The following is a 15,778-nucleotide window of genomic DNA, read 5'->3' on the forward strand; positions in this document are numbered from 1 at the left end:
AGAAAACCAAGAACAATTAAAGGAAGAAGAAAACATAAAATGGAAAGGAAAGAAATGGTAAAAATGTGAGAAGCACGCCACTACAAGACTAGGCTAGAAGCCATGGCAACCTTGAAGATGAGTGGATGTGTGCCGCCACTTGCTATGCAAGATAAGGCTTAAAAGTTTCACTCTCAAGGGAGGAAACTCTCACAAGTGGTTGAGACACAAGAGTGTTTTTACTTCAAAATGTTCAACCCTTTTACATGTCTAGGAGCACCCCTTATATAGAAGAGTTTAGGGGCCTCTAAGCAAATAAAAGATACCTAAGGATGTCTCTACAAAAACCTAACCCTAGCTTCTAGAAACTAGGTTAAATAAGGTTACAAAAATGAGAGACAAAAGAGCTAACTATGGTGTGTGCAAGGCTAATTTCGTTCTAGCACAAAAGGAGATCAAGAATGTGTCTCATATGTCTCTAGAAAGTGGCCATAGTGTGCTAAAAACAAAGGAGACCAAAGGTACATAGGTACACTTGCTTTATGCCTTTTTCTTTATGCTTTATGCCTTTGCTTTACTCTCTCCTCCACATCATTTATGCTCCCCAATCACCATGCGCCACCTAGCATTGCTTTCTTACTCCTAATTAACCTACATAGCAAATAAACATAGATTAGCATGTTGGCTTAAGTCAAGTCAACTATAGTCAATAAGTCAAACCTAGTCAAAGGTCAACAAGTCAACTAAAGTTGATTCAACTAAGTCAACTTAGGGAATCAAAAATAACAAACACAAATGAAAGGGATGAAGGATTAGTGAACTTCCTTTCTAAACATGCTTAGTCTTCTTAAGCATGTGCCTTCATCCTTGGTTGGGGTCAATCTTTCATCATCTTATGTGGACAATTAGTGACTTTCCTGGGCTAGGAATTTTATATGGTTGGTACACACACACATGTTTAACTTGCCCTACTTGTAACTTTGATGCAAAACCTTGTCGTCTTCCTTATAGTAAGAAGTGGTGTTTTATGAGGCATCGTCGCTTTTTGAGTAGAAACCATAGATTTAGATTGAATCGTGTTCGCTTTGATGGAAGCACTGAAACAAGGAATCCACCACTAAAATTATCAGGATCTGACATTTTTAGGCAAGTTGAAAATATTAATGTTACATTTGGGAGAGGAGTAATTTTGGATGGTAGAGGAAAAAGATCTAGAGAAGAAGTTAAACAATGGAAAAAAGAAGCATTTTCTTTGAACTTACATATTGGGAGTCTAATTTGTTACGCCATAATTTAGATTTCATGCATATTGAAAAAAATGTATTTGACAATTTGGTGTATACTTTGTTAAATGAAAAGCCTAAATCGAAAGACAATGTAAATGCTAGGAAAGATTTGAAGGAAATGGGCATAAGAGAGGATCTTTGGCCAGATGATAATGGAAGATATCACCTTGCTTTGTTTTCACTAACTCGTGATACCAAAAAGTTGTTTCTCAATACTTTGAAAAATGTTATAGTACCGGATGGTTACTCAAGTAACATTTCTAGATGTGTTGATGAGGTGCAATAAAAAATATTCGGGCTAAAAAGTCACGATTGCCATATTATTATGGAGCAATTACTACCGCTGGCAATACGTAATTTGTTACCAAACCATGTCACTGCAACCTTGGTGGAGTTTTGCTCATTTTTTAAAGTCCTTTGTAGTAAAAGTTTAAATCCACAAGAACTTGAAATGCTTCAAGATCGCATTGTGCTAACACTTTGCCACTTAGAGATGTTATTCCCACCATCATTCTTCACAGTTATGGTTCATTTAACTGTCCATCTGGTGGAGGAAGCAAAACTTGGAGGTCCAGTTCATTATCGATATATGTATCCTATAGAAAGGTAATGCTTAGTACTTTTAGATTAAGGTATCATTATCATAAATATCCAAGTTTTTTACTCTAATTATTTCTCATTATTATAGGGAATTAGGTTATTTAAAGACCTTTGTACGAAACAAGGCAAAACCAGAAGGTTCTATAGCTGAGGGATACTTAGCTTAAGAGTCTCTTACCTTTTGTTCTAGATACATTGAAGATATAGAGACAAGGTTCAATAGACCAAGACGTGTTTGTGATAAAACAGGTGATAATGAGCATTTTCTGCCATCTATCTTCCCACAAGGTGGGAAGCCAGTAGGAGGTTCCTCGAATTTTACTTTAACTCAGATGCAAAACTACAAGCCCATCGATATGTGCTTTTAAATTGTGCAATAGTCACATCATTTGTTGAGTGAGTAATCTACATTAAGTGTGTGATTTGTATTTAAACTAATTAAATTATATTAGTCATGTTGTTCGATTATATATGTAGTGAATTTAGACAACTAATAAAAAGAAGTTCAAGGGGAAGGCGACCTTCAACCATTGAGATTGAAACTAGAGTGTATAAAGAGTTTGTTGATTGGTTTCAAAGGCGGGTGGGTTATCAAATAGTACACTTTCTGTTATTTACTATGTTTTCTTTCAATTATGGCTAACATAACTTCTTTATTTAGATTATGAATCCAGAAAGAACAAATACAATGTCTAATGACTTAAAGTTTCTAGCACGAGGTCCATTGGAAAATGCTAACAGATTTACTGTGTACAACATCAATGGGTTTAAATTTCGAACATTGACTCGAGATGAGGGATTGAGAACACAAAATAGTGGTGTGTTTTTAACATCTAATACAGCTTGTGTATCAAGCAGTGTTGACAGGAACTTAAGGCAAGTAGACTTATCCTATTATGGAAAGTTGGAGGATATCATTGAGCTTAATTATTATGGTCTATTCAAAGTTGTTCTTTTCAAGTGTAAGTGGGCAGATACTACACGAGAAAGAGGATATAAAAAGGATCAATGGAATTTTAATTGTGTTAACTTTGATAGACTAATTCATATTGGAGATCGTGAAGAACATGAACCTTATATTTTGGCATCTCAAGCACAAATGGTATATTATGTAGATGATGTGGTCAATAAAGGATGGAGTGTTGTTGTGCATTTAAAGCCAAGAGATTTGTATGAAATGGGAGAAATAGTAGAAGAGGTATATGAAAATGAGCCATACCAAGATCAAGAGCTAGAGAAATTTTATAGTAATGACAATGAATATGTGAAATTGGCTACAAACCATTTAGATGGTGATATCCTTGACTCAAATGTATGAGTTGAAAAAATAATTAGTAATAATTTTTTTCTTAAAGGTAATGATTTTTTATATTCAAAGTTATTTTCAATGCATGTATACTTGACTCATGTTTGATTTCTTAATGTTGCTTCCTCTTGTCAATTTCAGGTTAGGAAGGACATATATATAAAGAACCTATAATAAAAAGTGTACTCTTTATTCTCTGATTCTCTTTCTTCTCTAGTTCTCTTTCTTCTTTGGTTCTCTTCACAAGTTATAACTTATATACTATGAATCTCTTATTTTTTTCTCTGCTACAAATTCTCTTCTATACTTTTTGTTTAGTTTTTTTTCCTTTCTGGGGGGGGGGGGGGGGGGGGAGAATAAATGCATTCTGGGTACTTTGAAAAATGCTTGGAATAAATGCATTCTGGTTGTGAACTTTAACTATCTAGTGAGCAAAAATCTTTCGGCAAGCATGTACCACTAATAAACAATGAAGACCTAATGGTTATTAATAAGATGTACACCCAACAGTCCTACACCCAACGCAATGGAATCTCCAACTACCTGCAGGAAGAAGAGATTGTTATTAGTATAGTTTTGTGTAAGTGGGTATGAGAGAGTCTCAAAAAGAACTGATGGAAATAAGAACTAGTGTTGTGTCCCTAGTGTTTTTACTTTCAATATCTTGATTAACTTCTTGTGCCGGAAACGGTTACTGGGAAGAGCAATTGATGTCTTGGAGAAAATGCCAAAGCATGGTTGTGTGCCAAATTCCTTGAGTTACAATCTATTGCTTCATGGGTTTTGTCAATAGAAAAAGATGGATAGAGCAATTGAGTATTTGGAATTAATGGTGTCAAGAATTTTCTTTAGAATTTTCTGCTTCATATTCTTAGTTGACTTTTCTCAATAATTAAGATGTTAACCAATTTGTCCTTGTAGAGTTTATAAACCTCATTTTGTCAGAATCAATTCTGCAACAGAGAGCATATATTGAAGGCTCCACAGGTGGTTTCTGTTGTTTTCAGTCCTTCTTCTCTTGCTCTCACCCTGGATGGTTAGAACTATGAATCTCTTATTTTTTTCTCTGCTACAAATTCTCTTCTATACTTTTTGTTTAGTTTTTTTTCCTTTTTGTGGGGGGAGAATAAATGCATTCTGGTTGTGAACTTTAACTATCTAAAGCATTTTTTTTCATCTGTTAGGTCTGACCTTGTTGTGAACTTACCAATTGTTCTGATCTAAGAGCACTGTAAGTGAAATGGTTCACTCCTAAAGAAGTATTTATTAATTTCCTATAAATTGCAGTGCTTTTATGTTATCCATCATGATTTTTTCTGTAAATGATGCTGAAACTGAAACTGAAAATAGACATGCTGTAAAAGATTTTTTCTGTTACAGTCACTTGGTACTTTCATCAAGTGAATCATCAAATTCTATAATCAAATTCTATAAGCTGTGACAGTGTTCCCTTCAAGTGAGGTAGGTCTACACCACGCAGTAGAGTGATGAGATCAAATGCCACTATTCTCCCTCTTTGTCATATACTGTTTGTTATTTAGTGTGCTGTGAGAATCTAAGCCTATCAACTTGGTTTAAAAGGTTGGAATGTAATAAAGTAAAATGAAGTTTTAGGGTTCAATTCCTAATAAAGAAAAGAGCCAAATAAAGTCCTGGGATAGCTGTAAATTGTCTTTATATAATAAAAAGTCAATTTAAACATTTGGGGTTGGTAATTAAGTATAGGTCTTCTTATCTCTTCTGTCTGGCAGTATTGTAAAAGTAGTAATATCTTATCAATAAAGAGAGAGAAAAGAAGAGAAGGAATACTTGCTTCTACATTAGATTTGCTCAAAGCTTTATTGTGCTTCTTTTGTATTTTAGTGTAGGTAGTTAGTGTGTGATATAGCTGCAATTGTATTGGGTGCTAATCTGTTATTAGTGTGGGTAGATTTAATGGCAACAGTGCTTGTTTTGTCCTCAATTCCTTTTCTCTCACTGAAATCTGTGAATGTTTCATTTTTAACTGTGAATTGTTTAAATTGAAAAATATAATAAAATAATCATGACCACTTCTTCAGTTTCTCTCAAAAGACTCTATTATCATCTTTACAAACAAGTATGTGCAGAAATTATAACAGCCTTACTCAGAGTTAGCTATCATGTGTTTAGTTCCTATAAAGGGTTAACCAAGACAACACTAATCATCAATTTGGTCCTTCAATATGTGAGGCACTGATAATTTAATACCTAAATGTGCAAATAATATCACAATCCTTGCTTTTCTCTCTATTTCTTTATGATTCTTTGAGCTTGCTTCTACACTTTATGATTCATTTTTTCCTCCCTGTCTTAGGAACTTGACTATCAATTTTTTTTCTGGTGAAATTCCTAACTATGGAGTACTGAGCAACTTTGGCATATACTCGTATGTACACCTTTCTTTGCATGAACTTCTTCATGTTTTATGCTTTTGTGATTCCATTTTACATACATGGAAAACTGAATTTTTATATCAGGATACTTTTGTACTATATAAAGTTATCATTTTTATTGTGACCAAGTAACAAGTAATCAAGGAGTAAACTATTTTCCTTAACCTTTATATTGAAGTGTAAACTAGAACTTTTTTCGTATAATGTTATGACAATTTAATCTTGTGTGTTAATTCTATATTTCCTTCTTTTTATTCCTATTGATTAAAGCTATAATAAGAGGTAAATCACCTCTTGTTTTAATGTGTCATATGTTGTGGCTTATCTTATCCCATTGGACATGTTTATGTCTATTACTTTATTCTGGGTAGTTTATCCCTGCTGCTGAAATGTAGGTAATCTCAATTACTAAAATGGTCTGAATATTCTTATGTATTTTGTATATTTTCATTTTTTTAATTTGACTGGCAAAAAATAATAAATAGTGGGTTAGATGGTTACTCTATACATAAATATGAAATGGCTTGTGCTTTCTTTTCCTTATAAATAAATATATTCCATGCATTCTCATGTATTGCTTATGTTTCCATGTTTACTTTACAAGTGGTCCTCTAGACATATTGGTGCTCTAGACTCAACAGTATCTTTTATCAAGATAATAATGTAATGGTAACATGCCACAACATCTATAAGTGTGAACTTTTAGTTTTTTAAGTGAAACATGTATAATACATTTTGGCTTTTGTTTGAGAGAGGATAAAATAAGACTTTAATTAAGATAGCTGAGGATAAACATGAGAGAAAAAACAGTAATGTGTACATCATAAGCTCAAACATTACTACTTTAAAAGTAGTGTATTAAAAAGACCAGAAGTGAGTGAAAAAATGCTAGCCAAGTCCCCTACAACCTCAGTTTGACCTTGCTAAACTAAACAGACTGTGTACGAATATAAATAGGAATGTCATATCAATTGAATGAGTATTTTATTATGTTTATAGTGATTCATACAGTTTTGAAATTTTGATTCACCCCTTTAATTTAAGATTTGGGCTTTATATTAATTTTATATATTATGTTACAGTGATGTCAGTGTGTTGTAACATCTAAAATTTACCATATGTATATATTATATGGTATTGTACATGTGTCCAGTACATTTTGGTTTTCTATCTCAAATGTGAAAAAGTTAACTTGGTTAATGTCAATTTACTGACCATCTACCAAAGAATGACCTTGATGTACTTCTTTTGTAATGACAAATTCATTGCATGTAAATAGGTTTGAGGGTACTCACCCTTGGATTTCACTTGGTTTTCCTGTTGTACTCCCCCAGCTGAAAGTGATCAAGCTGCAGGTAAGTCTCACCCTTGGATTTGATTTTCCAAAATACTATCTAATTTCCTTGATTTAGAACTACCCACCTTTCGTATGTACTCCTTTTCTCTCTTTTGGCCGCACTCTTTTGGCCACACTGCATGATTCCTGTATCACACTCCCTACCCTCCCCACTCATTCAATTATTTTTTTCCTCTATTTCAAACATGACTTACTGACCTAACATATGATTTAACAAAATTGTAGCATTTATTTTCAACTTTTTGTGGTGTGATCGAAGATTCTTTTAGAACATTGAGTCTTTGCTGTATTATTCTTTTTTTCTTATTTGAAGCATGAAATAAATATTGTCAAAAATTCTCAATCCCTTACTTTCTTAAGACTACATAGTACTCTTAAACTAAGTTATTAATTTGTAGATACTTTGACCCAGTTTCACTGAATAAACTTTTTTTCCTCGTGGATAATCCCCATGCATTCTTTATATCTAGTTTTCACTGTTGTGATTCACTTTTGGTTTCTCATAAATATATGTAGCCATGCCAAAGGTGAAGCGTTTCCGAAATCCACAAAAATCATCACTTCAGCCTCCAGCCTATTCTTTACCATCAACAAATCCTGCACCAACAAATTAAACCTCATCACACACTTCAATGAGCACAACACCACCAATAGATTCCTCATTGCCCACCGAGAACTCACAGCAACCTGAAACATCTACAAAACATGTTCGACGTGAATCTTTATCATATTGGACTGTTCATGCAATAGGTATGTCATATTTATTTTTACATGACCATAATTTTTAAAATTTTACTTATGGTTAAGTAAGTTGTTTTATGGTTAAAGACTTAGAAGGAGTTATCAAGAAAATTAAGGTGAAGGTCAGAGAAGTAAATAACTTACCTCTTGGGGAACGCATCATTGTGGACTTTGATGTTAGGCATGGCAATTGGTGAAGGGCAAGGCGTGCTTGCAGGATATTGTGGTACATTGGCAATTGATTGTAATTTGTTTCCAATTAATTTTGAAAGATGGTCTGGGAAAATAGGCATGCCTAACACTTACTTCTTGGAATGCTTTAAGGAAATATTACAGGTATATCTTTATGCATGTTTGACCTTATATCTTTTGTAAATGTTACATTTACTCAAATGTTTACACACTAACTATGTCTTCTTTTTTCAAAAGCCTCGATTTTGTTTTAAGACTGGTGAAGCTAGTGCACAACGGTATTGCAAACTAACTCTTGGTAGGAAGTGGGTTGCACATAGGCAGAATTTATGGAATGAGTTCTATGATCTAACGAAAAGAAAAAATGAAATCATAAGTAATGTGCCAAATGGTATAAACATAACTCAATGGGCTCATTTTGTTACTTATCATCTAAAACTGGAAACATTGGTACAAGTTACATTATTTTGAATGTTGTGAATTGTTTGTGTAGATATTTTTCTATTGTTGTGTGAACTTACAATTTTTTTATTCATAGGAGATTTGTAAAAAAAATAGAGAAAATCGCAAAAAGCAAGTAATTCCTCATACCGGTGGTTCTAAACCTATGTCAAGAAGAAGACATGAGATGGTAATGATATTAGTTAACATGACACTTTACTATTTTTTAATTTTTACTATTTAACTTAACTTCTCTTTTTATTTAGTTTTTGGAAACTGGACAGCTGCCTAGTCGGGGAAAGTTATACATTGATACTCATAAAAGAAAGGATGGATCATTTGTAAATGATGCGGCAAAGGCTATATCGGTTAGTTGTACCATAATGTGATATTTTTGTGCATTTTCCTTAAATGTTTAGCGTTTTCACTACATATTGTTGTATGCCTATAGGAACAAATTGAAGTGGGTTTTACTCAAAGCACTAATGATGAATCAGAGGTTTCCCCTAATGATGTTGTTGGTAAAGTGTTAGGCCCAGAGCATTTTGGGAGGGTGCGATGCATGGGTTTAGGAGCAGCTCCTACTAACTCATTTAGAAATACAAGATTTCAACTTTCGGATTTAAGCATTGCTTCATCTAGTGCTGCCACATCATCAACATCTTCTGATTAGTGGCAACAAAAGTACACTAATTTAGAATCCCAAATTCAAACCACCTTGGGTGCACTAAAAGCCTACATGATAATGAAGGAAGGAAAGATCCCTGATGAATTAACTACCTTCTTTGATCCTCAACCACAAGTAAGTTATGTCCAGCCTTTGGAAACAAATTATCTTGGTACTTATTTGTGATGTGATTTTTGATACAAGAATTATACTGTATCGGTGTGAGTTAATCATCGATACCAAATAATCATGATTTTTGTGTAGGTCAATGATCTAGTAATAAACTATTTTAGTATATGCATGTTGATTTCATGATTTGAGGTTGACGTCCTTCTTGCAACTAATATTTATCTTTTATAATTTCAGCAAACCGGTGATGCAAATGAGCCCGAGTCTTCTATGGGTACAAGAGGATCATCTGGTGGTAGCAACATTTAGGGTGTTGATGATGTTTTTTAGGATGAAACTATTTTAGTGTATTATGAACTTTGAGTAAGTATGGATTAAGTTGTAATTGTTTCAATTTAAATTGCTTTTATGTTAATATGTTGATTTTGAGAATCAAAAGTTCTAAAGATATATATTTGAGAACTTTGGTTGAAGTATTTGATTGAAGTTTACAAAAAATATTGTTGATGTAAAAATATAAGTACCTCAAATGATGACATACATTGTCAAGTATAATAGAAAATTCTAATTACAAACAAAATATTGTTTTTTTATGAGATTTGAATAGTGCAAGAAAAATACAGGATTAAATCTACAAATTAAATAATACAAACGAAACAGGTTAAAATTTTTACAGTATAATCCTCAAATTGAGGAGGGTATTAACCCCCACAAAAAAAAATGAAAAATAGGAATTTTCGAATCAAATAGGTTTATGGAAATAAAGGAGGTTTTAAACCTCTACAAAATAATAGTCATGAATAGGAGAGGTTATAACCCTCCATTAAAAAACTTCCACAATATAAACATGATACCAGGGGTTATAGAAAACCTCCACAAATAACTTGTGGGGAACCTAACAGTGGAGGTTTGAAAAACCCCTGCAAATTATTTTGTGAAAGGTAAAAACCCCCCACTAAACGAAATTAAAACCTCCACAATTTAGCTTTTTTTTTTTTAGTGTATGTTGTTTGTTGTGAAGCTATTGTCAAGTCGTGTGGCTTAAAAATTTGATTTCTGACTTTCAAATTGTTGAAAGTATTTATAGACCACTTATGATATATTGTGACAACATTGCTGCCATGCATATCTCTCAAAACAACATACTTTCTAATGCTCAAAGCATCTTGATATAAAATTTTTGTTTGTTAGCAAGTGCACTAACTAAAGGCTTAACTATTGGATTTTTTTTTTCAAAATCATGTAACTCATATGGGTGTGGTTAAGTCTTTTGATGTACTGGGTTAGTGGGAGTTTGAGGTTTACACTTTATATTATTATGATTTTCATGAAATGTAAATTTATCACTGATGTCATTTTCATTGCATCTCTTTTAGCATATAAACATGTATGAACCATTTTGGGATCACATATTTATTATGTTTGTCTTATTTATTATCCATTATTTATGAAATCTAAGCATATGATATGTATCCTTATTGGATATTATCTTTATAATTCATGTTTATATTTCTTAATTGGTATTTATGCATGTGTTGTAATTTATATAATTAATTTATTAAATAACGTTATCCAAGTGAGAGAATGTTGTATTTTATATAATTTTATTATATAAAATTATTATTCTTTGTTTTGTTATTATTGTGGATTAACATTAATTAATAAATTATATTATTTGTCAGCATCAATTATATTGCATATTGTTATTAATTTTATGGATAATACATAATTTTGGGTCTTTGATGAATGGTCCATGATGGGTTGGACTGTTCAGTGAACAGTCTGTGATATTATTCAGTAACCTATTGAGAGGTCTCCGGTCTCTACTAGCAAGGATATAAAATTGATATCCTATTAATTAGTTTTAAGAAAAAGAAATAAGACATTAAATATGTGCTCCTTTTTTTAGCATTCAGTCTTTTAGGCATATCCTACTAAGATGAGTGTAGTATTCTCTCACACGCAGTTCTGATACCAGTCTTCCCACTCTTCCATCTACATCATTCCTAACTACTAATCATGTTTGCTTATGCTATTTGGGTATTCGGAACTACTCTAAATATACTTGTGATAATTTATTCTATGATAGAGTTTTTATGCTTTTTATGATTGGTCTATTTCGATCATAAATTAACAAAATCTGTATAACTTGCGAAAGTCGTGTCCCCCATCCAAACCTTGCGGGAAAGGTTCAACCTTCCATCCTTCACATAAACCACCACTAGGATGATAACAACGAACCTCCGAAATAGAAGGTGAGTGCGGATCTTTCAGTGAGAGGGAAAGACACTTACTCAGATCTTTTGCAAGCGCTACACACTATAAAAACTCTAATCTAGATTCACGTTTCTCATCTTCATCTTCATGGCGGTCCCAAGACTCAAAACTGGGAAAATTCTTTTTCCTTTTGAAATACTTTGTTTTTACTACATATTTCACTTTGATTTGAGGTGGTAAGGACTTGCTGGGCATTTTCATCTATGGCTATTGTTGAGGGGATTACCCAAATAAAAATTGGAAACTTGATTTCGTTGTCTGAGCAATAATTGGTGGATTATGCCCGTTATCACAGATGCCATGTGGAATCCTTGGAAAACACCTTTGGGTATATAAAAAAACATAGGTCTTGAAACTATTGAAGAATACCCTTACAAGGAAATAACTAATACTTTCCATTATGTGAATCTTGTAGCTAGGATTAGAGGTTTCCAGACGGTGCCTCCATAGAGGGAGGACGAACTTCTTCGGGTAGTGACTAACCAACCTGTCTCAGTAATTCTTGATGCTAGTGGACAAGCAGTTTTGTTTTACAAGGAAGGAGTTTTCGCTGGTGATTAGTGTGGAACTCGACTTAACCATGCAGTTACTGCAATCGGGTATGCGAGGACGAAAATGGCAAATATTGGTTGATAAGAAATTCCTAAGGCCAAGGATGGGGAGAGGAGGGTTACATGAAGATTCTCAAGGACACCAGCGCCCCCTAAGGTCTCATTACTCTCTTAAGTGCTTATTTTTCATTCCTTCTATATGAAGCTATGACCATGCTCTTTTTTCTTTTCTTATTCAATTAGTTAAGCTACAATAATGTAGCATGCTCTATTTGTTGACAACATGTTTGTCCGTGTCAATAATTCTTATTCACTTTTGTTATATTATTCATGCAATCAATAATACTATTTATAGTCTTATATTTGATTTTTCATTTTTAAGACTTACTAGTTACTAATTAAAAACAAAAACAAAAACATAACACACTAATGATCCTTAACAATGCATTTTAATGTAATTTATATGAATAAGACATTTCTCGTATATAACTAAGATATTAGTCTTTTACATTAATAAATTTTAAAGATAAATGATATTTTTTTAGTGGATTGTATATTAATTTGTAAAAGCTATTAAATCTTTTTGAATTAATTATATATACATATGATATAAAAAAATTTACCGTATGCAAATAATCATTTACTTGTGTTGAACATGTTCAACCCAGATTTCTTGGTAAGAATAGTTTCAATAAATAAAAAAAATGATAAAACACAATTAAGGAACTTGGTGATCTTTTCAAAAGGGGATGTAGCTCAATTGGTAGAGCGCTTGCTTCGCATGCGAGAGGCACAGGGTTCGATCCCCTGCATCTCCATTTCCATTTTTGTTTTGGTTTGACAAACATGTCCTCCAAATATATTCTTCTTATTTTAGTTTTTTTTTCACACTCAATAGCCTTTTGAAAGAAAAAAAATATAAATCATGTTTCTAAAACATTTTTAAAACAAAGATTAACATAGAACTAATATTGAGAAGGGTTTGGCGAAGCAGTCTTCGAGGGTGGACTAACTTGATTGTTGATGTATGATCAAACTCCAAATCACCTCTAGGGAGTAAGAGGTTTAAGGTGAGTATTTGTGAGTAAAACTGATTGAGATAATTATACTCGTGATGACATGTATTTATAGTCTTTTTTAGGCTTATGAATAGTAATACATATTATCATTGTTCTGTTATTTGTAAATGGATTCTATTTTTATCAAATAACAGTATATATCTATTGAATATTATCTTTCCCTTATTTCAAGTTGGTTAATATATTATATGGTACTTATACTCGAATCATTCAATTATTGGGCCCTTTATTTCAAGGTATAATAATATTGTAATATGGGCCAATTGGTACACACCTATATAATGGTACTTGGAGTGTTTTCCATGTAAGTCCATGGTCAAACACTCGTAAGGTAGTTATTACCATGTGCTTTTTCTTTTCTTATTCGATTGGTTAAGTTACAATTATGTAGAATGATCTATTTGTTGACAACAAGTCTATCTGTGTCAATAATTCTAAATAACTTTTGTTATATTATTCGTGTAATCAATAATATTATTTATTGACTCATTTGATTTTTTTTTAAGACTTACAAACTACTAATTAAAAACAAAAACGTGACACACTAATTATCCTTAGCAATGCATTTAACTGTTAGACCTTTGCACTCAAAAACAAACAAAACTATTAACACATTAATTGATGACGTCCAAAGTTGATCTAATGAAAATGAGCATAAATACACAACTAAAAAACACTAATTTGTAACTCCAATTAGTGACACACATCAATGTAAGGTTTTGCATAGGAATTAGACTAAATTAGAATTGGTCATCACTAGATTATAATAAGTACGCATTAGACGATTCAAGGATCAAATGTTGTCTAATAACCTACCAAATATGAAGTATGATTATATTTGATTATCTAATGTTTGTTGACGAGTTTCAAGCAAGCTTTATCAAAAGAAAAATTAGTATAACAAATACAAAGAACAAAGTAAACAAGTCTAGAAGTAAAGAGTAGAGAACCAACACAAAAAAGTTTACCACACGAATTAAAACTACTAAGGCAAAATTTTTTGAGAAGATAAGTTTAGTAAAACACATTGACTAGACGAGTCAAGACAAGATAGACCACCAAACGAGAGAAGTTGATTGGACGAGGAGTTTTACAAGGGAAAAGTTTCCATTAGCGAGTGTGGAACTCAATTTAACCATGTTGTTATTGCAATTGGGCATGATGAGGACATAAATGGCAAGTAGTGGTTGATAAGGAATTCTTGGGGCCAAGGATTGGGAGACATTTCATGTTCTGTCTTTTATTATTAAAATAAAAAGTAAATTTAGAGTGGGCTAGGCCAACTATAACATAAAACTTTGAACATATTCTAATTTAAATTTGATAATACTATCGTTTACGTGATCAAATTAATACTAATAAATTATAACAACATCAGCATAACTAAGATAGTAGCAAACAAAAGGGTTAAGTATGTTTTTAGTCCTTGAACTTTGACTCAAAATTGAAATTCGTCCCTGGTCGAAATTTTGATAAATTTCGGTCCCTAAACTTTAAAAATAAATGAATATAGTCTTTTTAACCAACTTTGTTAACTTTTTTTTAGGTTTCGAGCGCATTTTTCAGTAAATATTGGAGTTGTTTACGCAGTTTGACACATTCTCAGCTCAATATTTACTGAGAAATGTATTAGAAACCTAAAAAAAAAGTTAACAAAATTGGGTTAAAAGGACTATATTCATTCATTTTTAAAGTTTAGGGACCAAAATTTATCAAAGTTTCGACCAGGGACGAATTCCAATTTTGAGTCAAAGTTCAGAGATTAAAAACATACTTAACCCCAAACAAAATAGAAAGGTAACCTTAAGTTGTCTTCCAACTAATACATAATTGATTCCTAACAAATTAGTTCTTATATACTCTATACATTAAAAGGCTTAGTCAAATACAATAAAAATTATAATATAAGAAGATTAAGGTAAACAAATTAAATAAAGGATTTGATAATAAAATTGTAAAAGAACGCTTAATAACTCGGATGGTCCCCACTTTTGTGAGAATGTGTCAACTTAATCTCTAACTTTAAAAAATGTTTCAATTGCGTTCCAACTTTTGAAAAAGTACCTCAATTAGGTCATTTATAAAAAAGTTACTAACAACTTTAACAACATGCCATGTGTCAATCTATGGTTTTATTAATTTTTTTATTTTTTATTTTTTATTTTTTTTGTAAATTTTTTTTTGACACGTCTTAGGTCGCTGGTGTGACATGACATGTCAAGGCAATGCCACATTGTCTCGATTTCAATTTAGTTCCTATATATATATATATATATATATATATATGATTCAATTTAGTTCCTACTTATGTCTCTTTGATTCAATTTTTTCCCAATTTTTTTTCAAAATTCAGCAATTTGTCTCCCTCTAATTTGAAACCAATTATTATTTATATAAATGTTATACTAATACTTTTTTTATTAAAAATGACTATTTAACATACAATATTATTGTATATTATTAACTTATGTTTTGTTAAAGGTTAAGTATGTTTTTAGTCCCTGAACTTTGACCAAAAATTGGAATTCGTCCCTGTCCGAAACTTCAATATATTTTGGTCCCTAAACTTTTAAAAGGAATGAATATAGTCCTTTTAACTCAATTATGTTAACTTTTTTTGAAGTGTCGAACATATTTCTCAGTAGATATTGAACCAAGAATGTGTCAAACAGTGTAAAAAACTCCAATATTAATATGAAAAGTGTTCGATACGTCAAACAAAGTTAACATAATTGGGTTAAAAGGACTATATTCATTCA

The 15,778-nt window shown here is 31.9% G+C and overlaps 1 protein-coding gene, 2 long non-coding RNA genes and 1 other non-coding gene across 6 annotated transcripts; all 4 read left to right on the forward strand.

Annotated features, from left to right (window-relative positions):
- Nucleotides 1-4,015: 4,015 nt before the first annotated feature.
- Nucleotides 4,016-4,633, forward strand: LOC114176059. The gene is made up of 3 exons (XR_003602962.1): nucleotides 4,016-4,207; nucleotides 4,356-4,402; nucleotides 4,552-4,633. It is a non-coding gene; the product is annotated as an uncharacterized LOC114176059 (long non-coding RNA).
- A 2,757-nt stretch (nucleotides 4,634-7,390) lies between these two features.
- LOC114176060 lies at nucleotides 7,391-8,196 on the forward strand. The gene is made up of 3 exons (XR_003602963.1): nucleotides 7,391-7,692; nucleotides 7,771-8,019; nucleotides 8,113-8,196. It is a non-coding gene; the product is annotated as an uncharacterized LOC114176060 (long non-coding RNA).
- Nucleotides 8,197-8,390: 194 nt separating this feature from the next.
- Nucleotides 8,391-9,523, forward strand: LOC114176058. Of its 3 annotated transcripts, XR_003602960.1 has the most exons (4): nucleotides 8,391-8,506; nucleotides 8,583-8,684; nucleotides 8,844-9,118; nucleotides 9,350-9,523. XR_003602960.1 is itself a non-coding variant. In XM_028060964.1 (3 exons), exons 1-3 carry the CDS (start codon nucleotides 8,483-8,485, stop codon nucleotides 8,987-8,989), a joined length of 348 nt encoding a protein of 115 aa, XP_027916765.1. In that variant the 5' UTR covers nucleotides 8,391-8,482; the 3' UTR covers nucleotides 8,990-9,118. The 3 variants fall into 3 exon arrangements, 1 of the variants encoding a protein (XP_027916765.1); XM_028060964.1 differs by lacking the exon at nucleotides 9,350-9,523 and having other exon boundaries at nucleotides 8,768-9,118; XR_003602961.1 differs by lacking the exon at nucleotides 9,350-9,523 and having other exon boundaries at nucleotides 8,393-8,506; nucleotides 8,814-8,853.
- A 3,162-nt stretch (nucleotides 9,524-12,685) lies between these two features.
- Nucleotides 12,686-12,758, forward strand: TRNAA-CGC. Its single transcript has one exon. It is a non-coding gene; the product is annotated as a tRNA-Ala (tRNA).
- Nucleotides 12,759-15,778: the final 3,020 nt, after the last annotated feature.

This window comes from Vigna unguiculata, chromosome 3, assembly GCF_004118075.2.
Source record: "Vigna unguiculata cultivar IT97K-499-35 chromosome 3, ASM411807v1, whole genome shotgun sequence".
Lineage (NCBI taxonomy): Eukaryota > Viridiplantae > Streptophyta > Magnoliopsida > Fabales > Fabaceae > Vigna > Vigna unguiculata.

Excerpts from the sequence above, each read along its gene's own strand:
- LOC114176058 (XM_028060964.1), top strand. The coding sequence starts at position 8,483 with ATGTCAAGAAGAAGACATGAGATG. Across the intron at positions 8,507-8,582 it reads CAAGAAGAAGACATGAGATG|TTTTTGGAAACTGGACAGCT; the intron begins GTAATGATATTA and ends CTTTTTATTTAG. Across the intron at positions 8,685-8,767 it reads ATGCGGCAAAGGCTATATCG|GAACAAATTGAAGTGGGTTT; the intron begins GTTAGTTGTACC and ends GTATGCCTATAG.